Genomic DNA, 26,903 nt, shown 5'->3' on the forward strand with positions numbered 1-26,903 from the left:
CTAGAGGAGCCGGGAATCGAACCACCGACCTCTTTTATCCAAAGCGATTAGTGGACGACCCGCTCTACCTCCTGAGCTACAGCCGCCCCATATACAGTATATATCTTTTTATAAAACGGCTCTCTCAAATCAAGCAATCTGATTGGTTCACAGCCATTGTATAATTCCAGTAACCGAGTTCAATGGCAACTCTCTTACTAAAAGGCAGCGCTGCGCTCGAGCCAAACAGCTTTCTCCTGATCTGCTGTATGGAGGGTCACTAGTCCTTCAAGTCTTGTACAATGAGTCATTATGGACGCATGATGGCGCAACTCTCTTACTAAAAGTACCTCAAAAACAAAATGGCGGAGACAGCTTTCAGATCCTTGTGAATCGATCTTCGCTTATAACTTTACTAATACTTCGCAGAAAATTATGTTTTGTACAAGAATAGACGCGGGCTAATGTCTTAACCCCTCTCTCGCGCGCCCTCACTCTTAACCCCGCATTTCTAAATAAGACGTAACGTTACTTGGTGTCGGCATACGGCTCTGGTGTCGGGCTTTGCGAAAAGCTCTCAGCAAGCGCCAGGATTGGCCAATGTCAACTTCAGTCTCCAGAACGATCCAATCAAATCACCCGCAAGTCTATCTTCTTGCTAGAGGTCCCGCCTTACAGTAGTGTTTCAACTGACTCAGAATGACTCAGAATACCATGCCAGTCGGACTTATAGTATTATTATTATTATATTATTATACTTGGAAACCATTTTATAAAAGCAATATAGCACTCGAGCTGCGTGGTGTTGTGGAATATATCCCGCTGATAAGCTGTTATCCCACTCGGCCGATAACAGCTTACCAGGATAACTGAATATATCCTGGCTCGTTAAAACACGCATTCCAGGAATATTATTTACATTTATAACGATAATGGCGCGCGCCTCCGAGCCTGACAGCCTCCCTCCATTGCCTCATAAGAAGCAATGGAGGCCCAGAGAACTGAGAGTGTGTAAACAGTGTTCTTCAGGGGAAATAGAAAGTGAGGTCCATTTTCTCCTCTCCTGCCCCCTGCTGTCAGAGAGGCCTTCCTGCAGCAGGTCAGAGCAGCAGTCAGCAGACTGCCCCCTGCTGTCAGAGAGGCCTTCCTGCAGCAGCTCAGAGCAGCAGACTCGTCATATCAGGGAAAAACATGTTGAACTAATGAAACTGTTTAGGTGAAGAACCACAATTGACAGACTTAGCTGCACAATATGTAGGCTAACACTCTGCCATGACATTAGAGGGAAAAAAAATGAATGAATATGATCTGTTGACATGTGACTACTGTATGTATTGTAACTGTAATCAATTGTATTTTATTAATGTTATTTTGTTTCATCAATTCTTTATGCTTTGGCAATATTGTACTTGAGACATTCATGGCAATAAAGCGAATTTGAATTTGAGAGACTGAGGGAGAGAGAGGAGGAGAGGGAGAGAGACTGACGGCCCCTGCACACCAACATGGGCGGTGAGTGATGTACTCGCTATCGCCTTGTCAAGCCCTGCCCGCTGCTACAGTGTGGTTGGCTGCCCTTCTGTATTTCCGTCTTCAATTGGTTGATTTCGAAATGGCCCCTCCTTCCCTCCCTGCCGTCTGTCGCTCGTCACCTTGCAAAGCATGCTGGGATACCTGGCGTCAGGACATCACAAACGACAAGACGAGAGGAGGGGCCAAAATCGAAATAGACCAATTGAAGACGGAAATACAGCAAGGCAGCCAACCACACTGCAGCAGCAGGACAGGACTTGACAGGGCGAGTGTGAGTACATGTGAGTTGATCATGTTTGGTGAGAAGGGGGTCTGAGGGAGAGAGAGGTTGAGGAGGAGAGGGAGAGAGAGAGAGAGAGAGAGAGACTGAGGGAGAGAGACTGAGGGAGGGAGAGGGAGAGAGAGAAGGAGAGACTGAGGGAGAGAGAGAGAGGGAGAGAGAGGGAGAGGAGGAGAGGGAGGGAGAGATAGGGAGAGACTGAGGGAGGAGGAGCGGGAGAGAGAGGAGGAGAGGAAGGGAGAGAGACTGAGGGAGGGAGAGGGAGAGGAGGAGAGGGAGGGAGAGATAGGGAGAGACTGAGGGAGGAGGAGCGGGAGAGAGAGGAGGGAGAGGAGGAGAGGAAGGGAGAGAGACTGAGGGAAAGAGAGGAGAGGGATAGAGACTGAGGGAGGGAGAGAGAGGAGAGAGAGGCAGAGAGACTGAGGGAGAGAGAGAGAGGGAGAGGAGGAGAGAGAGGGTGAGAGACTGAGGGAGAGAGAGAGAGGGAGAGGAGGAGAGGGAGAGAGAGGGGAGAGACTGAGGGAGAGAAAGAGAGAGGAGAGCGATAGATAAATGAGGGAGAGAGAGGAGAGGGAGAGATACTGAGGGAGGGAGAGGGAGTGGAGGAGAGGAGGAGAGGGGGGAGAGAGAGGAGAGGGAGGGAGATACTGAGGGAGAGAGAGAGGGAGACATTGTGCGAGCACCAATAAGACAGGCAAGGCCACACAGCAGCAGAGCTGCAGGCGAGGCCACACAGCAGCAGAGCTGCAGGCGAGGCCACACAGCAACAGAGCTGCAGGCGAGGCCACACAGCAGCAGAGCTGCAGGCGAGGCCACACAGCAGCAGAGCTGCAGGCGAGGCCACACAGCAGCAGAGCTGTGAATGTGAGCTGCAGGAATCGGTTCCTAGTTTGTTTAAATGTCACTTATCAAAGCATCTGATTTGATGCAGAACAAACAATCAAGTCAACAGCTGCTGATGTGGACAAAGCAAACTTACCTACAAGCCCAAATCACAAGCTGCTAACTTAGACAAGACATCATGAAGTCAACATGCTAAACTAAACACCAGACATCAAACACCTCATGATGCATCTATGTGACTTTTAGGTGAAGAAACAGTAGCCCCGTTTACATGGATTGTTTTCCTCAATCTGATTGAAATCAGTCGGATTATACGAATCTGATTTGATCTGTATGAACGCTAAATAAAGTGATCCACGTTCAATCTGCGTATACATGGCCCCAGCTGAAACCGATTACAGACATGCACAAACGGTCTCTCCCACTACCTGCAGAGAAGAAGAGGTGCACTTCTGTCTACCACTTTTCCTGTTTACCTCTGGAAAAATGGATCTAGTGCTGCACGATTTGGGGGAAAGGTGCGATTAGCGATTATGGTGGACAATATTGTGATTTGCGATTGTGATTGCGATATAATAAACAAATGGTATCTAGGGATGTGCCGGCATGAGTTTTTGACGGTATGATAACCTTGGACAAAAATACCACAGTTTCACATAGCCTATCACAGAATAAAATACATGAAATATATTACCATTTAAAATATATTAAAACTAAAAAAATAAAACAATTTGAAATAAAATTATCTTTAAAAAAACAAACATTTTGAGACATTGGCCTGTCCCAAACATGTAAAAAAAAACAGTAGAAAAATAGAAACTGCACTGTGTTACAGCACATAGAAGATGGCTCAAACTGCAAAGTTAGTTACATGTCTGTCAAGTAGGCCTAATACAATAATACATCTCGTTTATTTTTTTTGTAGCGACAGATGGCCTTAAACGCCACACTCACGTGACGCTTCTTGAGAGAGAGACGAGGTAACGTGCATCTGCAGACTTTATCGAGGAACCATGAAGGCATCATGTGACAGGCTAGTTAGCGTTAGAAGCCTGGAGGTGCTGCTGCAAACAGCTGTGACAGTGTTTTCTCTGGTATCAACCTGGTTAATCTCGCTATATTCTTCACCACAGCGGGTCATTACCCACTGTGCACTTAATTGTGCACTAGTTCTGCATAAGCACCTGCAGCTCTCTCCTTATTTTACTGACGTTCTCGCTAATCACACAGCTGTTTACATGCGTTTCTGAACGGCTAGCTAGTTATTAGCATAGCTAGCTGTTAGCGATCATGGATGTTCTCTCCCTCTCTCTCGGTAAGATGTTATGTTTGTGAACCTTGCTGCGCATAACATTACTTATTTGCGGGAGTGCATGGGAGAAGTCTCCCGCTACGCTAGTGTTGATGCCCAGTGTGATGGCAGAGAAACGTGTGTTTGCTGCGTCGCGTGTAACGTTAGTTTAGAGGAGGCACACACTCAAAAAGACATGAACAAATAATAATAATCGCACACTTTTGCAGTTATGTAATCGCACGTGCTGTCATTTGCGGCTCTACGGTCTCAGCAGTTAATCATCCTCCAGAGATATTTGGCCAGGAGAAGAAGAAGAATGTACCGCTCTCAGGGTTTCTATTAAGAAGTTTGTCTCAACCACCGTCCAGTTCTTCTGCACTAGAGAGCGCATGAGCAGAATGAATAATCCACTCTATCAACAGAATCCACTCTATTCAGCCGTTTATATGCGGCATCAAGCTGATTATCAATCGGCGTAGACTACCTCTTTCAATACGATCGAAAATGCAAAACGATCCGGGTGAATCGGGTCGGCTAAGGTGTTTATATGAGACATTTTGAATCTGACTGACCTATCGATCCCATTATAAGTAGGATTTTTGGACCCATGTAAACGGGTCTATATATAGGCATATAAACTATGAAGAAGAGGATGTCATCATGTATAAACTATGAAGAAGAGGATGACATCATGTATAAACTATGAAGAAGATGATGTCATCATGTATAAACTATGAAGAAGATGATGTCATCATGTATAAACTATGAAGAAGAGGATGACATCATGTATAAACTATGAAGAAGATGATGACATCATGTATAAACTATGAAGAAGAGGATGTCATCATGTATAAACTATGAAGAAGAGGATGACATCATGTATAAACTATGAAGAAGATGATGTCATCATGTATAAACTATGAAGAAGAGGATGACATCATGTATAAACTATGAAGAAGATGATGACATCATGTATAAACTATGAAGAAGATGATGTAATCATGTATAAACTATGAAGAAGATGATGACATCATGTATAAACTATGAAGAAGATGATGTAATCATGTATAAACTATGAAGAAGATGATGACATCATGTATAAACTATGAAGAAGATGATGTCATCATGTATAAACTATGAAGAAGAGGATGACATCATGTATAAACTATGAAGAAGATGATGTCATCATGTATAAACTATGAAGAAGAGGATGACATCATGTATAAACTATGAAGAAGATGATGTCATCATGTATAAACTATGAAGAAGATGATGACATCATGTATAAACTATGAAGAAGATGATGTCATCATGTATAAACTATGAAGAAGATGATGTCATCATGTATAAACTATGAAGAAGAGGAAGTCATCATGTATAAACTATGAAGAAGATGATGTCATCATGTATAAACTATGAAGAAGAGGATGACATCATGTATAAACTATGAAGAAGTCAAGTCAAGTCAAGTCAAGTTTATTTATATAGCCCTAATTCACAAGCATGTCTCAGAGGGCTTCACAGAAAGTATGTCTAGCTGATTCTAGCTAACACACAGTAACAAGAATATACAGAATAAAGATAACATTTGAACATTTGAAGAAAGCAGGAGAGTGGAGGAGGGAGGGAGAGGGAGGAGGTGGGGAGAAAATAGGAAATGTGGAGGAGGAGAGAACAGAGGAGGAGAGATGAGGGTACAGGGGAGGGAGAGCCAGGGTAGGGGTAGGGTCTAGGGTTGGGGGAGGGAGTAGGATACGGGCCCGGATTAGGGCGAGGGTGGGGAGAAATGGGAAATGTGGAGGAGGAGAGAACAGAGAAGGAGAGGTGGGAGGGTGCAGGGGAAGGAGAGCAGGGGGAATGTGAGAGAGGGGGGAGGACAGAGAGTAGAGGTAGGGTCTAGGGTGGAGGGAGGGAGTAGGATACGGGCCCGGATTAGGGCGAGGGTGGGGAGAAAATGGGAAATGTGGAGGAGGAGAGAACAGAGAAGGAGAGGTGGGAGGGTGCAGGGGAAGGAGAGCAGGGGGAATGTGAGAGAGGGGGGAGGACAGAGAGGCAGAGAAGGAGAGGTGGGAGGGTGCAGGGGAAGGAGAGCAGGGGGAATGTGAGAGAAGGGAGAGCAGGAAGTGGCAGGGATTCAGGAAAATAGGGGAGAAGAGGAGAAGGAGCAGAGGGGGGGGAGAATGAGGAGAGAGCAGGAGAAGGGAGGGGGGGGCGGTGGGATGTGGGGGAGGAAAGAGCATGGAAAGAGAGGAGAACAAGAAGGGGGAAGAAGGGAAGAAGCGGGGAAAGGGGAAAGAGAGGGGGGGGGGAGAAGATCAGACAACTGACTACTCTAAGCATTAACCAGAGCTAACTGGGACATAGTATCTAGCTAATCTACAGCCTAATCTGGCCTATCCTACCCTGCTCTAGTCTGATTTTAGCCTGAACACTAACAGGTCAGCCTTAGGCTGTAGCTAATCTATCGCCTACCTAAGCTGTTCTAAACCAACCGGCAGCCCTCGACCAGTGATGAAGAGCACCGATGCCCCCCGACCCGGCCCCCGCCCACATAAGGCGTGGGAGGGAAGGCCAGGCCGGGACACAGCGGCACCCCCTCACCCCCAGTGAACGCAAGAAAACCTGTCCACCATATGGTGGCAATCCACACATGGATTGCCACATGGATTGCCCCAGTGACTTGGCTGAGGAGGAACCTTGTGAGGTCGTTGTGCTAGGGGCCAATTGCTGCGGCCCGGGCGGACCCAGCCCCCACGCGACCCGCCCCCCCAGCCCCCAGCCACCAGCATAGTGACTGAGAGCGTGAGAGCAGGCCACGCGGGGGACGGGCCCACCCAGGCCACAGCAGCGGACCCCCATCTGGGGACTCCCCTCCGAGACAGGCCGAGAGATGCCGGGCTAAACCATGCACAGAGTTTCCGATAATGAAACTCTGTGAATGGTTTATTATGGAAATAAAATGTACAGGAGAACAGAAAATTGAAAATGTAAAAAAAGAGTCCAACAGAAGGGATATAAAAATGTAATTTTTAAATTATCCTAAGATCAGGGAAGGGAGTTGAAAATCTAAAAAGTAGAGTCCAAAAAGAAATAGAAAATGCAGTCTTTAAGTGTTCGTAGGTTTAGAGAATACTAGTTAATTAGCTAGGTGAAAAAAGGGGTAACAAGATTGGGAGTTCCATGAGGATGATCTGAGGAATCCATGAGTCCGCGTTGGTGACATGGATTAAGAGGAGGGGAGGGGAGGATAGGAGTCGGAGGTGATGATTAAGAGGAGGGGAGGGGAGGATAGGAGTTGGAGGTGATGATGAGGCGGCGGGGGGGGGGGGGCTGGGGGGGCGCCCCCCCCCCCTTCCCTTAGGCAAGCAGGTGACCAGGATGATGAGGATAGGGGTCGGTGATGGTGATGAGCCCGGGGTGTCAGACAGTAGAAGGAGTAGTGGGTAGATGGCCTAGAGTGACGACAGGTGGCTAGGGCGATGACGGCCGGACCTAGGGCTGCAGCGGTGGGGTGTACGTCAGAAGAGGATGTCATCATGTATAAACTATGAAGAAGATGATGTCATCATGTATAAACTATGAAGAAGAGGATGACATCAGTGACTACGTTTACATGCACACAATATTCCACTATTATTCGGAAAATGACAATATTCTGAATTTGAGAAGGGTCATGTAAACAGCATATTCCAGTTGCATTTTCCGAATTTGCCCTTTCTCCGAATTTAGCATTTTCCGATTAAGACATCTGGGTTATTCCAGTATTATTCGGGTTTTCGGAGGATTCTTTGATCATGTATACAGCGCATTCAGAATATGCGTCTCAATCAGGGTTTTTACCGCAGTTTGCGACGCATGTTGCCTGTTTGTGGTCAAATGATGTGTGCTAGAAAGTGCTAGAACAGGTGATATAATCATAATAATCCATCATCTCTGGCATGCAAAAAGAAAAGCCCACATTTCTGATCGGGAGGAGATGAGAAACATCGATTTAAAGAGAGGTAGAGAGTAGCCTATAGTGCCCAGTGCCCACGGAAGTCCACAATGCTTGCGAGCCTGCGAGGTAATAACGTAGGCTGCTAGCCTACTTTTTATGAAAGACTTGGATGCGCAACACCAAACTTTTCAGCAGCAAGCTCCTGAAATAGACCAAGTGAAGCTCATAAGAATAGTGCTGCTCTGTTTATTCTCAACAGAAAAACTCCGTGGCTCCGCCTACCTGCATCTCTCTCTCTCCCCCCCTCCCTCATGTGTCGGGGAGGGCGAGCTACGGCTGCATGTAAACGGGAATATTAGTGGATTATTCATTTAGTCGGAATATTGTCATTTTCCGAATATGGGCAAAAATCGGAATATTGTGTGCATGTAAACGTAGTCAGTGTTGTAGCCAGCAGGCAAGTGTGGCTGCCTGCCTCAGGCACAAAGAGAAGCAGCTTCTGCTTCCAGAAGACACTACCCACAACAACCAGCAGAGGGTGACAAAAGGAATACAAAACAGATCTGGCTCCAGCATGTATGTATGTATGTAGGCTACGGTATGTATGTATGTATGTGTGTTTGTGTGTGTGTGTGTGTGTGTGTGTGCGTGTGTGTGTGTGTGTGTGTGTGCGTGCGCGTGCGTGTCTGTGTGTATGTGTGTTTATGTGTATGTGTGTATGTGTGTGTGTGTGTTTGCGCGTGTGTATGTGTGTGTGTGTGTGTGTGCTCGTGTGTGTATGTATGTATGTGTGTGTGTGTGTGTGTGTGTGTGTGCTCTGCTTCTGCTCAGACTGACTCCTATAATCAAGTTGTGGAGGCAGGGTAGGTAGCACTGTCTGTTAGACACCATGTGACCCCATGTCACTTTTGTGACCGATACACCCCACACACACACACACACACACACACACACACACACACACACACACACACACACACACACACACACACACACCACACACCCCACACACACACACACACACACACACACACACACACACACACACACACACACACACACACACACACACACACACACACACACACACCTCAACCCACGCACACAGACTTGGCATAACACCACCTACTGGCAAACACAGAAAGTTGTTTATCTCTAGAACTATTTGTCGGATCAACTTCAAACTTTGTGAGGCCGCTTAAAGGATAATTTTGTTTTTTTCCCAACCTGGACCCTATTTTCCACACTGTATGTGTCTAAGGGACTTATCGTGACATCATTTTTTCAGATTGGTTGAGTACTCACCAAGCTAGCCTTGTTTACAGCTCGAGCATTATCATCAAACAACTACCAGTGTAACCCAGTCGGGCAATTGCACACCGTCATTCCACGGTTCATTCTCAGTAAAAAGAAAAAACTGACAGCTTGAATTTCAGGTCGCAATTTTTTCTCTCTGTAGTGATCTGACCTGGGACGTTTGAATGCAAGTAAATAAACAAACAGATAAATAAATAAATAAATAATTAGGCCAGCATTTATTTTTCAAAACGTGTAGCGACATCTGGCCACTGAAAGGGAATGGTGTCTATAAGGGACTTGGCTTTTAATTGAAGTTTTATGGTATTAACAGACTGACAGTTCATTTCTTCAATTTCATCATAACACATTTTGTCAGCCATCTTGTTTCAGAATAGGATTTGAATGAATAGATGTCACACATGAGCTTTCTATTTCAATAGAAGCTGAATCAAACTAAATACACACTTACACTTCCTCAGGCCTGGTTTCAACCACCGCACTGCATCATGGTCCACACTGTGGGGGAGGGGGGTAAATAAAGTTAGACAGCATCATCTCTTTGATCATGAACAAATAACCTTCATAACCTTCCATAGGAGGGATTTTTCCAGACCCCATCACTAATATCCTCCATTCAACATCAAACAATATTTCACAACTTCTAGCAGCTCTGTTCACACTGACTTCATGAATCAGAGTCAATGTTCATGTTGGTGCAGACCTGAGTCACATGACCAGACTGAGTCTGTACACTAACACGAGTCACTCCACTCCTGTCAATAATGTCTGTAACCATAGTAACGTTTACTGCAGACCAATATGGCGGCTTCCTGTGCTTTTAGTTTACTGGACACTAGTAGCACCAGTAATCAGAGGCCTCAGTTCTCTATCAGATTTTAATAAACCTCCACTGACAGACAGCGCCGTGGTTTCTCTTCTCCCACCTCATGAACTTTAGACTTTAAAGAAAAACTACATTTGGCCTCAAGACACAGAACTGGAGGAGCAGCTGCAGTGTTGAGGAGACAGACTGATAGAAAATAACTGGAGGAGCAGCTGCAGTGTTGAGGAGACAGACTGATAGATAATAACTGGTGGAGCAGCTGTAGTGTTGAGGAGACAGACTGATAGATAATAACTGGTGGAGCAGCTGCAGTGTTGAGGAGACAGACTGATAGAAAATAACTGGTGGAGCAGCTGCAGTGTTGAGGAGACAGACTGATAGAAAATAACTGGAGGAGCAGCTGCAGTGTTGAGGAGACAGACTGATAGAAAATAACTGGAGGAGCAGCTGTAGTGTTGAGGAGACAGACTGATAGATAATAACTGGAGGAGCAGCTGCAGTGTTGAGGAGACAGACTGATAGAAAATAACTGGTGGAGCAGCTGCAGTGTTGAGGAGACAGACTGATAGAAAATACCTGGAGGAGCAGCTGCAGTGTTGAGGAGACAGACAGATAGAAAATAACTGGAGAAGCAGCTGCAGTGTTGAGGAGACAGACTGATAGAAAATAACTGGAGGAGCAGCTGCAGTGTTGAGGAGACAGACTGATAGATAATAACTGGTGGAGCAGCTGCAGTGTTGAGGAGACAGACTGATAGATAATAACTGGAGGAGCAGCTGCAGTGTTGAGGAGACAGACTGATAGATAATAACTGGTGGAGCAGCTGCAGTGTTGAGGAGACAGACTGATAGATAATAACTGGAGGAGCAGCTGCAGTGTTGAGGAGACAGACTGATAGAGAATAACTGGTGGAGCAGCTGTAGTGTTGAGGAGACAGACTGATAGATAATAACTGGAGGAGCAGCTGCAGTGTTGAGGAGACAGACTGATAGAAAATAACTGGTGGAGCAGCTGTAGTGTTGAGGAGACAGACTGATAGATAATAACTGGTGGAGCAGCTGTAGTGTTGAGGAGACAGACTGATAGATAATAACTGGAGGAGCAGCTGTAGTGTTGAGGAGACAGACTGATAGAGAATAACTGGAGGAGCAGCTGCAGTGTTGAGGAGACAGACTGATAGAAAATAGCTGGAGGAGCAGCTGCAGTGTTGAGGAGACAGACTGATAGAAAATAGCTGGTGGAGCAGCTGCAGTGTTGAGGAGACAGACTGATAGATAATAACTGGTGGAGCAGCTGCAGTGTTGAGGAGACAGACTGATAGATAATAACTGGAGGATCAGCTGCAGTGTTGAGGAGACAGACTGATAGAAAATAACTGGAGGAGCAGCTGCAGTGTTGAGGAGACAGACTGATAGATAATAACTGGAGGAGCAGCTGCAGTGTTGAGGAGAGACTCTTTAAATTAACCATCACAAAATTAGGTAACGAGAGGCCGTGTGTGTGTGTGTGTATGTGTGTGTGTGCGTGTGTGCATACACACGTGTGCGTGCGCGTGTGTGTGTGTCTGTGTGACAAGCGGCTGTCCACTCCACTTCTGGTTCACACTATTCAAAACGTTTCAGTTTCATTCAAAATCTTCTCTCTCCATAACTGAACTGTGTGAACTGAACAGCATGAAGCTACAATGAGGATCCACAGCTGGATTTAGCAGCAAATACATAGCTATATCAGCTCGTATCATTAGCACAACCGCATAATAGCTCCCATCGGCTCCACAGAGCTATCTATGTACCGCTTGCGACAACAACAACGTTAATTCAAGCATTTGAGCATAATTGCAGCGGCAGAAATTACATTTCCGATTATAAGGCTATCGTTATCGTCTGATAACGATGTTGTGTCGATATCATGGTGCAGTAGAGATGCACGGGCCACAGTTATAACTATTGGTTGAGTACTCACCAAGATAGTCTAGTTTACAGCTCGTCAAACAACTACCAGTGTAACCCAGTCGGGCAATTGCGCACCGTCATTCCACGTTCGCTATAGGGATGGGAATTTCATGCATTTTCCTTAACCGTTAGTTGCGCAACTTAACAATCAGTTAATCGGTTAATTGTTAACGTTGTTTCTCTCCCCCAACCCCCCCCCACCCCGTAAAAAAATATCACGTCTCGTCTTTCTCTCAGTTCAAGTTCTATTTAACCTCACAGTCACACAATAGCTGCATATCATTCATGTGACATTCATGGCATGAATCACAAACGAAAATAATAATAAAACTATAATTAGCCTAAAAACAATAAGGCTCACCTCCTTTGAACAGCTGCCTGTCCTTAATAGTCATTTCAACAAAGGGGGACGTGATCGCCTGGTTCAATGAACTTCATGAAATCCCTCACCGTCCACCACGCTTCTTTTCCACCATAAAGCAAGGCTTCTGTGTTATTGTCTCTAGTCTGCACACACGATGCCTGCTCCAATCACCTAGTATTAATATTTAGCTATAACTTTTATGAGTGACAGCGTCCACAATCAGCGTCCAGCGATAATGGAACGTAACGTGACGTTGAGCGATGCTCGTCGGGGAATCATAAATTGCCCCTGGAGTTGAATTTTGAGAACGGCGTCGCAGTATTTACAGATTTACTTTTAGAGTGTAATCATTCTATGCTGTTGCTGGCGCGAGCTTGCGGCTAATTTTTGCATCTGTTTTGTTTCATGTTTGCTCAATTCACTTCCTACTTCCTCATGCATGTGTGACGACCTTCTCACGTGACCACTCCTTCTGTTGCGCTAGCTGGGCGAGGTACGCCCTCTGCTGGACTGGTATAATTAACACACTGTGAGCTATGAAGACTGAATTGATGACACAAAGTAACAATGTTGTCAGTCAAAACAGTTAAAGTCCCTGGAAACCAGAAATATTTCTTTATTATTTAGCATTTTGAGTTCATCACATCACAGGACCCTATGTTAATAAGCCACCAGCCAAATTTGAACGATGATGAACGTCGCAAAGTATATAAATTTAGGTTTGACAGTCTGGCAAAACTCATGAGAAAATCATTATTTTTTAGAGTGTATTTCTCCCGCGGACTGTGTGGGCGTGTCCTTTCTGCAGCAGGTTTTCCGAGAGAGAGAGAGCGCGAGACAGAGGGGGGAGGGAAACGGAGAAAGAGATCAAGTTACACAGCACTCGCGAGTGTGTGTGTGTGTGTGTGTGTGTGTGTGAGAGAGAGAAAGAGAGAGTAACCTGCGTGTCTCTCGCTCTCTCTCACTAGTCCAGAGAGAGAGAGAGAGAGAGAGAGAGAGAGAGAGAGGCACGACGGCACACAGAGTGGGAGGGAGACGGACAGGCTCCCTCGCTGTCCGTCTCCCTCCCACTCTGTGTGCCGTCTCTCTCTCTCTCTCTCTCTCTCTCTCTCTCTCTCTCTCTCTCTCTCTCTCTCTCACTAGGAGAGAGAGAGAGAGAGAGAGAGAGAGAGAGAGAGAGAGAGGGGGAGAGGGAGAGGGAGAGGGAGAGAAGCATAGCGCTCGCACACAGAGTGGGAGGCAGACGGACAGCGAGGGAGCGCTGTCACTGGGGGCAAAGAACGGACAAAAGCAGGGTGGGTGCGGATTGCGTGCGTGTACAAAGGTTATATAGAGCTTATGACGTCATAAGCTCCTGCGTTTTAGCACCTCGCGCACTGCTATCTTCAATGAGGAAGTACTTTGTAGAATCTTGTAGAAAAGTGGCGATTTTAAGGCTTTGGGTTGAAAGTAATGTATAATAATTTCGGAGGCACAAAATTACTAACATAAGACCCTAAATAACATAGTTAGAACGTTTTTGTGGATTTTGGTTTCCAGGGACTTTAATTAATTTTAATCGGTTACGTTCTTAACGGCAGTTAACGGACTATCGGTTAATCATTAACACCCCTAGTTCACTAAAAATGCTTGTTTTGCTGCTGGGAGACTCAAACTGTCATAGTGTCTGGCAACATGGAAACGACTCTATACATGAATATTATTCTCCGGAGAGAGAAAATGGGCATGAACAGGTGAGGAGAGAGAGGAGCAGGCAGAGTATATACCCTCGTCTTCAATGCTGGAGACCGGGGTTCGATTCCCAGCATGTTCAAAGTAAGTCTACATTTAAACCGTAAGTCACATCTAATATTACTTAAGCCTGCCTAACCCAAACCATTTCTCTAACCTTAACCAAGTTGCTTTAGGTGCCTAAACATAACCGCAACACAAGTTGTTGCTACGCTGTCGTGGTTTTGAAGAATGAGGAAAAAGGGGTATCCAGTGCGTTAAAAAGGGGTCCTGACCAAACATCAGTTTTTCACAAGTTGGCACAGCCTTCTAGCAGACGTTAACCTCTCCATACCTGAGAGAGTCCAGTCTCCATTGTGGATCCTCCAGTCCAGCAGAGAGCAGCCTCACTCCTGAGGCTCCTGGATTATTGTAGCTCAAGTCCAGCTGTCTCAGATGGGAGGGGTTGGAGCTCAGAGCTGAGGCCAGAGAATCACAGCCTTCCTCTGTGAGCTGACAGCCTGACAACCTACACACACACACACACACACACACACACACACACACACACACTAAAGCAGTGGTTCTCAACTGGTCTAGCCTCATGACCAACATTTTCCCTAACCTGTTCACATCTATGTTCGCAATGGCATCCCAAGTATCATCATACTATTATGGGATGCGATGCGAACAGTTGTATTATGGGATGTGCGTTTCCCAGGCAACGACACACGTTGACACGTTTTGGAACAGCGCTGCACGCTGGCACAATACTCCTAAAAGCAAAATGCTTATTGTTTTGAATGATTTGGCACCTTCTATTACTGTCAACACCAGTATTGTTGTATTGTAATAATATGCCATAAAGGTTTATTGAAATTTTGGGGAGAGCAAAAAAAAAATCATTTTTTTTTTCAATTTCTTAGAGCCGCCAACTAAAGCTTTGAGAGCCGCCAGCGTCTCGCGAGCCACGCAATGAGGAACTAGGGAGTAGACAAATGTTTTTCTCATGCACACATCTGTGACCTACTCAAAACGGCTTCGCGACCCACCTTTGGGTCCCGACCCACCAGTTGAGAAACACTGCTCTAAAGCACGATTGCTTATGGTGCAACAAAGTTCAGATCTTTGCATGGCAGCCAGCTGGCAGCTGAATGGCCTTCAGCCGAGAGCACCAACTGAAGCTCACTGCCACTCTGAATATTAATTTGAGTGTGAACCACGAAAAGAAATGCAATGTAACTGCTGACCAGTTGCTGCTGTATTGTCTTCCAGGAGGATCTGTTGTTGAATGTGTTCACCAACGTGTTCAATGTGAGTTTTCAGGAGGTTTTCTCCTCATTCAAACTCTACAAACTGCTCCAGCTGCATCTGGTCCTGCTAACTACTTTATATTCTTGTCTTGAAGGCAGTCAGGTGTTGGATAACCTCCATGTTGCAACTAAGGGGAGTATTGTGGCAGTAAAGATGTGTTTGACATTAAATTGGACTCTTTCAACTTTTATTCAGTAGCAACATTAACCACTGAAACCTACAGAAATAGTGATTTTGCATAGTTATGAAACTCAACATCGCCTGATATGAAATTTTTTGTAATAACATATTCAGCTTCTTCACTCAACACTAATTGTTTGTCATTGTTTATTTTGAGCCTAAACCTAACCCTCTAAAAAAAGAGATCATAGCTCTCAGTGGAAGCTCTTAAAACCAGCTACATGTTGGATATTCCCATTAATAAACTGCTCTGAAATCACTTATTATATGTGACCTGCTCGGACAAAATCAGTCACATGTAGCACAGGCCCGCTGTTTGTGTAGAAATGTGATTTTATAAGAAAATGCTGATTTTGGCTGTTTTGGGGTTTCAGAAGATTTGAGTAAAATAAAGCATTGGTTTTCATTCTCTGTAGCGATTATTGTGAAATTCAAATGCAGCTCATGAAGTTAGGGTGACAAGCATAACTAGCTTACTTTGTCAAACTTTGAGGCCGTTTTTCTCAAAACAGTTTGTAAACAGTCAAGACATAAAGGGCTGCATCTCACTCAATATTTGGAGAACAAAGATCATTGCATTTTGGTTTCTCAGCTGGTTTCAAAAATTACATCAGCAGGAAAATGAGAGTTCAGGTATTTTCATACGAATGTAGAGTAGAATTTAATTGGTCTGTTAAACAGTAATGGTGATCCTGACCTGAGACTCTCCAGTCTACAGTGTGGACTCCTCAGTCCAGCAGAGAGAAGCTTCATTCCTGAATCTTGGAAGTCGTTGTTAGTCAGGTCCAGCTCTTTCAGATTAGATGACTGGGAGCTGAGAACTGAGGCCAGAGCTTCACAGCTTCTCTCTGACAGCTGACAGACACTCAGCCTGAAGCACAAGAAGACATGCTATTGTTATATTGTGTCATTATTGTATTATTTCTACTGACAGACTGTGTTGATGAGGCTTACTGACCCTTATGTAATGTCATCATTGTAAGATTTCTACTGACAGACTGTACTGTTGAGGCCCTGGTCTAAAGCAGGTCCCCACTAACACTGACAGGAAAACTGGTTTGATTTCCACACATGGTGCTATAAGGTGATTGGATCAATAAATCCTCCAAAATGGCACATGATTTGTTATGCTGCACAATGAGCCATGAAAAAAAATAAAAGTGGATATAAATTAGGAAACACTTTAACACGTTCACTGCCGTGGACGAGTTAACTCGTCAAAAAAACAACAACGGTTGACTGCCGTCGACGAGTTAACTCGTCAATTTTTTTTTTTTTTTTTTGACGGTGGGACGTTGATCAAAGCCCCCTACATCTCCTATAAAAATATTGGAGCCACCGAACGTGTACAACCCATTCCACCGACCCACTAAGTGGCGACAGTGCTCTCCACACTAGAGAAAGCCGAGCAAAAACAGCAGGAAAAAGCGTGAGGAAACCATTCTCATGAGAATGGTTTGGCGAAAACGCTTTCGCGCTGGGAGCTGGCGCACAACGGTGGGGGATTCCAAAAATAGACTCTGGGTGCAACACACTTTGAAACACGCAGCAGAAAGCCCAGAATCGCACGCAGCTTCATCCCAGCTCACAACCGAAACCCCAGAAACGAACGAGCCCGATCCAGACTCGTCGGACGAGCGGCCGCCAGGCAGCACAGACAGGCAGCAGAGACTCGCCTGTGACACACGCTGCAGAGCCACCAGAGACACACCCACGGAGGGAGGAGTTTGAAGCAGAGGGGGGTGGGGGTGCTATTATATTGGAGGAAATTACTGTTCAGAAATATTGTTTAGATGTCTGATGTCTCACTGATGCCAAAAATAAATGGTTAAAGTGACTGTTCTGCCTGTTCTATCGAATTTCACAAAAAGGCATTTACTGTATCTCAGCTTTCCTTCTCAGACGCTGAAACCATGCTGTATTCAACTGCTAATGCCTACATAACAGAACATGATAAAAACGAACTCTTTTAGACAGAGAAAGCACACATTCTATTAGTTCTTTTGAGATATTTTGTGTTCACAAAGTCCTAGCAGAAAATAATCCTCAGCTCTTGAACGATGAGCCAGAATCCTCAAAAAAACCCTTGGCAGAAGCTACCTACTGTATTGGAAAAACTGTTGGCAGTGAATGTGTTAAAGACAAATGGATAGTAAATAGGGGTGTCACAATATATCGTCCCACGAAATTTCGCGATAGTAAAACGTCACGATATGTATCGTTGAGATGAAATCTCATATCGCAAAAAAAAAAAAAAAAAAAAAAAAAAATAGACTAAGAAACGTCTTTGTTTGTTGAAGTTCAATGTGTGGAAAGTAGTTCAGTTGAACAAGTCTCTGAAGAGACACATGAGAAGTTATACAGGAGAGAAACCATTCAATTGAGTTTCTGGCAAAACTGTTTACTTGACAGGAAAAACTGAAGATGCATAAAAAATAGACTAAGAAAAGTCTTGTTGTTTGAGTTTGAAGAAAAACTGAAGATGCATAATGAGAATTTATACTGCTGAGAAACCTTTTAGTTCAAAGTAAATCTAAGTGACGGTGTAACTCATTCTATTTCAAGATAAGCCTTATCTCCAATCTCATGTTTTTTCTAGTTGTTATTGTAATAACAATTTCCCACAACAGCATGTTTTGTATTTGTGCATTTCAAATAAAATACTACTTTTCCAGTCATATATTGTCATTATTCAAGTTTAAAAAAATATTGTTAAAATCGTATCGTATCGTATCGTTATCGTGAACCCAGTATCGTGATACGTATCGTATCGTGAACTGAGTGTATCGTGACACCCCTAATAGTAAATCTGCAGCCTCAGTAGCTCAGGAAGGCTTTCCACAGTCTCAGCTCACAGGGAACTATCTCCACATTGTAATTCAGGACCAAAACTAGCCTGCTTTAAATGTGTTCAGTGACATTTTAATATGAATTCTCTAACTAGTAACGAGAGGACAGATGTTAAAACTGGGTAGATGATGATGTCACCTTCCCACTGTTTAACATCTAGCTGCTCTATTTTCAACTAGCTTCACTGGTGTGAAGCTGTATCAATAAAAGTCAAATCATCAAGTAAAACCTTCAGGACAACCTTTGCAGATTCAGGAATCCTATTTTGAGAGAATGGACCTCAGTTTGGGAAATGTGTTGAATCAACTGAGAAAAACTGTAAACTGACTTTACCTGAGAGTCTCCAGTCTGCATTCTGGACTGTCCAGTCCAACAGAGAGAAGGTTCCATCCTGAATCTTGCAGGTCATTGTAACTCAAGTCCAGCTCTCTCAGATGGGAGGAGTTGGACTTCAGAGCTGAGGTCAGAACTTCACAGTCAGTCTCTAACAAGCTGCAACCACTCAATCTGAATAAAGAGAAAAGCAATAAAATACAATACTCCTTTAAATCTTTAACCAATCCAGTGTCTTATAATCCAATGGACTTCAGCATGTTGTCAGTGTGGATCAGCATCATGTCAGCCTTATATAGTCTTTCCATCTGAAACCAGACAGACTGTCACTCTTGTTTCAGGATTGGCCCCTTTTTCCTTGAGCACTTTCTGTAACAGACCAGATGAATACATCTAAATGCCAAGTAGTTTAAAATAAATAAATAAATATTTAGTTATGGTCCAGAATCCACTTTTTTGGGGCACAATTTTCAAATGGCAGTTTATCTGGAAAAGTTGAAATACAAGCAGAATTTGAATTGGATGGGGAACTTAACCCTAACTGGACCCTAACTTAACCTGAACCATCCAATTGACCTATCGCTAAGTCCCGCCGCGAATGCAGACGAGCCAATCACAGCGCGTGCAGCTCTACAATACACTCGGACATTCTCAGCTTAGAGTTCCATAGAGAAGCACTAGAAAACGCGAGTTTCCTCTGGTTTTATACATTTATAAGTTGGAAAAAATGGTCAAACGATGTGCATGGGGGTAAATTGACAAGGTATCCTGGGAGGCCAGGCAATTGATAATATTAAACTAGTAAACGTAGATCCACTCACATCCACAATGATGCTGCTGTTTTGGACGTTAAATCTGCATCGTGGTGACAGCGACATGAGTCTTCTCCCTCATTTGCCTTCCGTGATCCAAAAGTATCATTATATCATCATGGTATTCAGAAAGTCGGCAAAAGAAAATGCTGGATTATGCGAGTTTCTAGTCATTACGTTATGCACGTAATGCCGGAGTTGGTTGAAGAGGAGGCGCATTGATTGATGTGATTAAAACATCGCCAGACACCAGTCAAACCCTAAAAAGAGGGAATTAATCTCGTTCCCCAAATAAATGTGAGGTAGTCTAAAGAGAAAACATGATGGAAAAAGTGGTCTGCTGTAGGCTATGCCTCTCCTGATCTGCTACACCCATGTCTGCGTGCTGTTGTCTCGCTATGAAAAACATCGACACTATATTAATTTAACGTTTGTTGATTATACAGAGGTAGGCCTACATAAAACAGACTGCCAGGCGCCACTCTTCAATTCGGCATATATATAATCCACGGAGAGGTTACTCAAGTGAATCAAATGTAAATTTTGGATGTCAGTCGCCTGTTATCCCCACTGGTTATCTCACTGTCTTCCTTCATTAAAAGTGCATGTTTGGTTTGATTCGCTAAAGACGTTTCCATGCACTTATCTCATTTCTTTTTAGCGATAGCTTTAAATGTTGTACATCGCCCTCCATGGCATAGTGAAGTACTTTATGATGGCTTGTAGACAATATCCAACACGTTCTCACTCCGAGCGTGTAACATATTGACGCTTTGTCCCGTCCCTTGTGCGTCGCTTGTTACTAACATGGTACCCTTGAGCGACCCATGAAACGACTTGGGCTTTCCGACTAAACTCAATGTAAACCCATGAAAGTCATCTTTGATGCTTATGGCAACTGCTCCCCCATTAGCCTAACTGCTCCCCCTTTAGTCAACTGCTCCCCCATTAGGGTCTGGGGGGAGGTTAGGTTTAGGCGTGGGGGGTGGGAGAGGTTTAGGGTCTGGGGGAGGTTAGGTTTAGGCATGGGGGGTGGGAGAGGTTAGGTTTAGGGTTAGGGTCTGGGGGAGGTTAGGTTTAGGTGTGGGGGGTGGGAGAGGTTAGGTTTAGGGTTAGGCTCTGGGAGAGGTTAGCTACTCGCCCCAGACCCTAATGGGGGAGCAGTTGACTAATGGGGGAGCAGTTAGGCTAATGGGGGAGCAGTTGCCATAAGCGTCAAAGATGACTTCCATGGTTTTACATTGAGTTTAGTCGGAAAGCCCAAGTTGTTTCATGGGTCGCTCAAGGGTACCATGTTAGTAACAAGCGACAAGGGACGGGACAAAGCGTCAATATGCTACGGGCTCGGAGTGAGAATGGGTTGCAATATCAGGCCTCAAAAAGTTGTGAAGAGCGTCTTGGGATATAACTTTGACAGTGACGGCTGCCATTTATTCTAGTCAGTCTGCCTTGTGTTTGTCCGAGTGAGGACGGGGGGTGGGGCTTAGCGATAGGTCAATTATCTATACGGAAGCAACAGATTAGAGCAAATCAAATATTTCAGGGTTTTATCAAATCTAGGAAGTGAGTTAAAATGGAAATCCGAATGGGCTGGGGATATAATATATATTAGTCATGGCCTTAGAAATAGTAGGGGGGTTATGATTTTGTTTAAGAAGGAACTGCAACAACACAAGGGTCGCAGGTTCACGGCCCCATGATACCTCCGGCTTGGTCGGGCGTCCATACAGGCACAATTTGCTGTGTTTGCAGGTGGGAAGCCGGATTATGGGTGTGTCCTGGTCACTGCTCTAGGTTGGGGCACCTGTTCGGGGCGGAAGGAAACTGGTGGCAATAGCGTGATCCTCCCACATGCTACGTCCTGCCGGTGTAGTTCCCCGCTGTCAGGTGAAAATAATCGCCTGGCAACTGCGCATGTGTCAGAGGAAGCATGGTGCTAGTCTACAGCTCTCCCCAGAGGTTGGAGCACCGACTGGGGCAGCAGGGGGAAATTGGCCAATTAAAACTGGGGAGAAAATGGGGGGGGGGGTCAGAAAAAACGAAGGAACTGCAACACACAGTCCTCGCTGTCCAAACTGATGAGAATGGAAGAGGGAGATCTATGCTAGATGTTACAATAGATAACTTACACATCAATATAATCAATATATGGTCCAAATTAAGATAATCCAATCTTTTAGAGGAAATCCACAGTATTATCTCTTCTCAAGAGAATAACCAAAATATCATAGTTGGAAATTTCAATACAGTTTTAAATATAAACAAAGAGCGTGCAGGTACTTATTCCTACAATAACCATCCCCAGGCTCTCTGTGAAATTCAAGGAATGAAGGCATCTCTAGATCTAGTGGACATTTGGAGGCTATACAGAATCCTGACTTAAACAGATACACATGGTGTAGAGCAGTGGCTCTCAAACTTTTTCACATCAAGGACCCCTAAACTGACACAAATTAGACCACAGACCCCCATTTGATAAGATTTTGTCTCAGGGTCCCCCATCTGATAAGATATTTGCTTTTGGATGTTTTATTACAGTAAGTGTATGAAACCCATGACCAAAATAGTCATGTATTCTGTCATTGTGATACTTATGGATGGAATTATAGTGAAAATAGCTTTTTCGGACCCCACTTTGAGAACCACTGGCCTAGAGGACAAGGTAGTCATATTGATTGTTTTCTCATTTATTTTTCTCTTGTTTCCAAGGTAGCAACATGTATGATTGGTGACCGAGATCTGATCATACTATTATAACAATTCAAATTATTACAGCTGAACATCCTAGGTGGCCTGCCCACCCTGCAGCTCGCCCGCTGTGCTGGCTCACTTGCTCTTATTCACCTTATGTTCAGACCTTACAGTGGACCAAATTCTTCCGGGTCCACCTAACACTTCCGGCGGTCACGGCGCAAAATAAGAGTTGTTTTTGGAGCAGACAGTGAAGGGGTAAAATAAATAACGTAGCCTACTACTTTGAGCCGGTACACAGCAAGCAAGCAAGTATCCACTGTTAGCCAGGTCAGATAACGTTATCGTCGACAATGACGAGCACTTTCTTGTAAAACATACCTGGACTCCAACAAAGAAAGCTTCGGATAGTTTTCTCTCCTCCGAGGCAGCGCGATAGCAGCGCGAGCCATTAACGTCAATAAAGACCCCCAGACGTTAACGTAATCCCCTGGAATGCGAGACTTAATGAGCCAGTTACATGGCGTTGCATTCTTAGACATTGCCGTTTGCTTTTATTTGGTATGTTACATACAATTGGCTAAATTATTAGTTAATTCAGAGTTAGATGATATTGGAGCAGCGCAGCCATTTTTTATTTTATTTTATTATTATTTTTAGCCGGAAGTCGTAGGACGGCCACAGAACCGGGTCAAATGGGCGTGGCTACATAAGGTGAATAGAGAGCCAAAGTGAAACGTCACTTCCTGTACCAGCGCTGAAAAAAATATGAATGGCAGTGAACGGAGAATAATGTTCCTTTTTTGATCACCACTGCGCATTGCGGCCTCGCCTGCTCTATGACATCATTGATGACAGCATCACGGATGACATCATCACTGATGACATCATCACTGAATTTATATAGCCTCAGCCAGGAAGGATGACATCACTGATGACATCATCAATGATGCCATCACTGAGATGCAAGATGCAATGCGCAATCTTGCATTGCATTGGATTCTGGGATTGATTTGGATTGCATTCTGGGATTGATTCCCAAGCCCAATAGACCTTATTCGATTTACGTCACTCACGTACGGGCACGCCCACCGACGCCATTTTGACGACATCCTGCGGCGCGCTGTTTAAAAGTGACTGACAGCTGTCAGTGTCATACTTAGGACGCTAGCCAACGTTACTTACTAGCCTATTTAATGCCGTTTTTACTGCTTCAGGAGTTAAATTTTCACAACAGCCATGGTGTGCTGTGTAATACTCGGCTGTAGTAATAGCAGCAATAAAAGTCGGGGCGTTAGTTTTTATTTAATCCCTGCTGTCCGCAAACGTGAAGGGAAAGAAACAGAGGATCTGACGCAACGCAGGAGAGACCTATGGCTAGTTCAATCATGAGAGACTCTTAATATAATTTTAACAAACTTTATTGAATCAGAATAGACAGTTTGAGTATGGCGTATGACTCCATGATGTGACGCTCCTCTTGCTTATGAGAGAGGGCGTCGGTGCTGTAAGAGATAGGACATCCCCCCTGAGGGGATCTGTTTCCAACGGGAGTCATAACATTGGTGGTGATCTGGGGGAGGTGGTGGGATGAAGCTTCTTGCCTGGAGATGCTGGATGGATGCGTGATGCTGACACAAGGTGAGTGATGACTGCACGAGTGTGATTTAAGCTGTGGTGATGGGGGCCTTATATAGTACCAGGAGAAGGGCATTTATGATGTCATAACTGACGTCATTTGGGCAACTGACGTCACGCTGCAAAGGTGACGTCATGGAGAAGGTGACGTCGGAGATGGTGACGTCATTTAGTGACGTCATTTGGGCTGAGGGTTATGACAGCATGGGGTGCTCTATTAATGCCTTATTTGGTCTTCCATGATTGAACTACAGTCTGCGACTACACTTAGGATAAACAGGCGAAACTTCCAAGCAACTCCACACAGCAAAGTCTGTTCACATCATTTTACCACAGGTAAACGTTAACGTTTGCTAAGGGAATAGTTTGTAGTTACTAAATTAACACTGCGCACCTGAGCCTGTTGTGTTGTTTACTAGTCTCGTCTCACGTCGAGGCTAGTTGTTTACCTGCTTAATTGTCTCCATCTTACCGTCTCTCCATCCTCTGGAAGCCCCTTTCTGTCACCACCAAAAAACTAACAAACCACTTTTTTTAATGAGCAAAGTATTATTTATTATATTAACATATGACTTAGTAATTATGAGAAGCTTCCTCATTGACAGTGTCTCATTGAGTTTCACATAATAATGAAATACTAAGTTGTGATATTGAGAAAAACAATGACTGATGAAACATCATTTGATGGTGAAAAAACAAGATAGGCTATGTGCCAGATAACTCTGAATGACCTTGTATCCACCTGCCCGGGGATGCCAGATGGAAAGTAGCCTATGGCTAAATCTGTTACAAGCATCTCTTCCCCTATGGGGATTCATGTTTTTTTGTACATGTCCCTGCCAAATAAACTAATAAATAAATAGATGTTTTTTTTGTTCTCCAAAGTCCCCCACACTTCTAACAGAGCACTTTCTTTTAGGCAAGCCATCATACCTACATGACAGCACTCATCCTGACTGGGCTCCCTCACTGAAGCTGGCAGGAGAGACAGCAGAGACTGGGAGAGGAAAACATATGAAATCAGGGAAGGCAGAAGTGCTGGTCACAGTGGCCAGGTACCACAGGCTGCAGCAGCGTAGAAAACAGAAGATGGTGGCATTGGCAAGTACAAAGAATGTGGCACAGGAACAAGACAGTTCAGGGATGGACACTACTGAGGCTGTTGCAGATGAAACTGTTGAGGAAGACAGGTGCACATCTGAAGTGAACACATGCACGTCTGACTCTGACATGTACTCTAAAATAAAAGCTGATCATCAGAGACTGCTTACTGAGAATATTACACTCAAACATCAGCTAGACAGTGAAAAGATAACCATAGAGTCACTCAGAGACAATGAAAAGAAAGTCAGATATACACTGGTTTACCCAGTTTTGCTACATTAATGGTGCTCTTTCACTCCATTGAAGGCTTCCTCACCGACAGCATCAAAACTTCACTCAACAAGTTTCAGAAACTTATGTTGGTACTGATGAGACTCCGTCACCACTTCCCCGAACAGGATCTTGCCTACAGATTCGGTGTTTCACAGTCTACAGTGTCAAAAACCTTTGTTTGTGTTATACATGTTTTGTACGTGAACCTTAGGAAGTGGATTTTTTGGCCACAGAGAGAAGAGCTTTGGAAGTCTATGCCAATGACCTTTCGACAACATTTTGGGGTAAAGGTTACAGCAATAATCGATTGTTTCGAAATTTTTATTGAGAGGCCTTCAAATATGACAGCACGCAGTCTCACTTGGTCTTCATATAAACACCATAACACTATTAAGTACCTTATAGGCATCACACCTAAGGGATCAATTTGTTTCCTTTCTAAGGCATGGGGAGGGCGCGCTACTGATACATATATCACAAAACATTCAGGCTTACTAGAGCTGATTACCCCAGGTGATTTCCTCTTGGCAGACAGAGGCTTTGACATACAGGACAGTGTAGGCTTGAAATGTGCACAGGTTCTAACACCCAGTTTTACTCGAGGAAAGTTACAGCTGTCTGCTGTTGAGGTTGAGTCCACCCGAAAAATTGCACATGTCCGCATACATGTTGAAAGAGTGATTGGACTGGTGCGTAATAAATATGCGATCCTGTCAGAGAAGATACCAATCTCCTACTTGGTCACATCAGGCTCTGAGACAGCAACTATCGATAAGATAACTACAGTGTGTTGCTGCCTAACCAACATGTGCCCTTCTGTTGTACCTTCTGACTAAATGTAGGGTTGGAAAACAGGTTGATACTGCATGTGTAGTGTGACAATGAAATGACAATGAAATATCTTACAAAAAGAGAGAATTTGTATGAAGAAATATGTCTATTTTCAATGTACATTAAGGCATATTTCAGGCAGGATCTGCAAAATGACACGCCATACTTCAGGGAGTTCACTCTAAAACAAATAGTTAAAATTATGAAATCAAAAGTTCAGTATGAAATTAGAAAAATTTGCATTTTCAATGTATATTTAAGGCAGATTTCAGTAGGGCTGTCTCGTTTAAAGTTACGATACCAGTATCAATAACAGTTAAGTGGTACTGATACATCACATTAATTTCAAGAATGCTTGCAGTGATTGACTGTGAGCAAAACCACTAGTCTTTTTTTCTAGGCTTATTTTCCTATTTATTTTTATTTTTTTTATATATATCAGCGTACGAAAAGGATTGCAGAATACAGGTATCATTTGAGTTAAGTTTATACATTAATATATTACTTGGTACTGGGTTATTTTAGGGTGGGGTGTAGGGTGGTTATTTCAGTTGATACCTTAAGGTATCGAGTACCAGCCCTAGATTTCAATAGTTCAATATTGAGTATTTTACTTCACTTCACTCCACTCAATAAAACCCTATTATTTTGAAGTGATCTCATTCCATGTGCTATTTGTTCCCCTCTTGACTCTATTTCATTTGCAAATGTAAATTAGACTAGAATAGTCTAAAATCTGTATCGGTCACACTTCGGATCTACACACCAAACAGTACCATTTGCTCCCCTTATTAGGCATGCGTTTCATATTCATACATGAAAGATGAAACCATTTATGAAGG

General features: G+C 44.1%; 2 protein-coding genes across 2 annotated transcripts in view; one reads left to right on the plus strand and one right to left on the minus strand.

The window, feature by feature from the left end:
* LOC310791526 (synapse-associated protein 1-like) overlaps positions 1 to 26,903 on the plus strand; it is a gene marked incomplete at both ends in the record, with an annotated part of 582,682 nt that overhangs the window by 230,616 nt on the left and 325,163 nt on the right. The gene's annotated exons all lie outside the window — the stretch shown is intronic.
* The window catches only part of LOC310791107 (NLR family CARD domain-containing protein 3-like), a gene marked incomplete at its 5' end in the record, with an annotated part of 50,780 nt that overhangs the window by 6,320 nt on the left and 17,557 nt on the right, over positions 1 to 26,903 (minus strand). The window contains one exon of the mRNA XM_083652808.1: positions 9,635 to 9,677. Within this exon, the coding sequence (XP_083508934.1) occupies positions 9,635 to 9,677 (43 nt within the window). The remainder of the gene's footprint in view (positions 1 to 9,634; positions 9,678 to 26,903) is intronic.

This window comes from Poromitra crassiceps, assembly GCF_964638095.1.
Source record: "Poromitra crassiceps genome assembly, chromosome: 16".
NCBI classification, from domain to species: Eukaryota; Metazoa; Chordata; class Actinopteri; order Beryciformes; family Melamphaidae; genus Poromitra; species Poromitra crassiceps.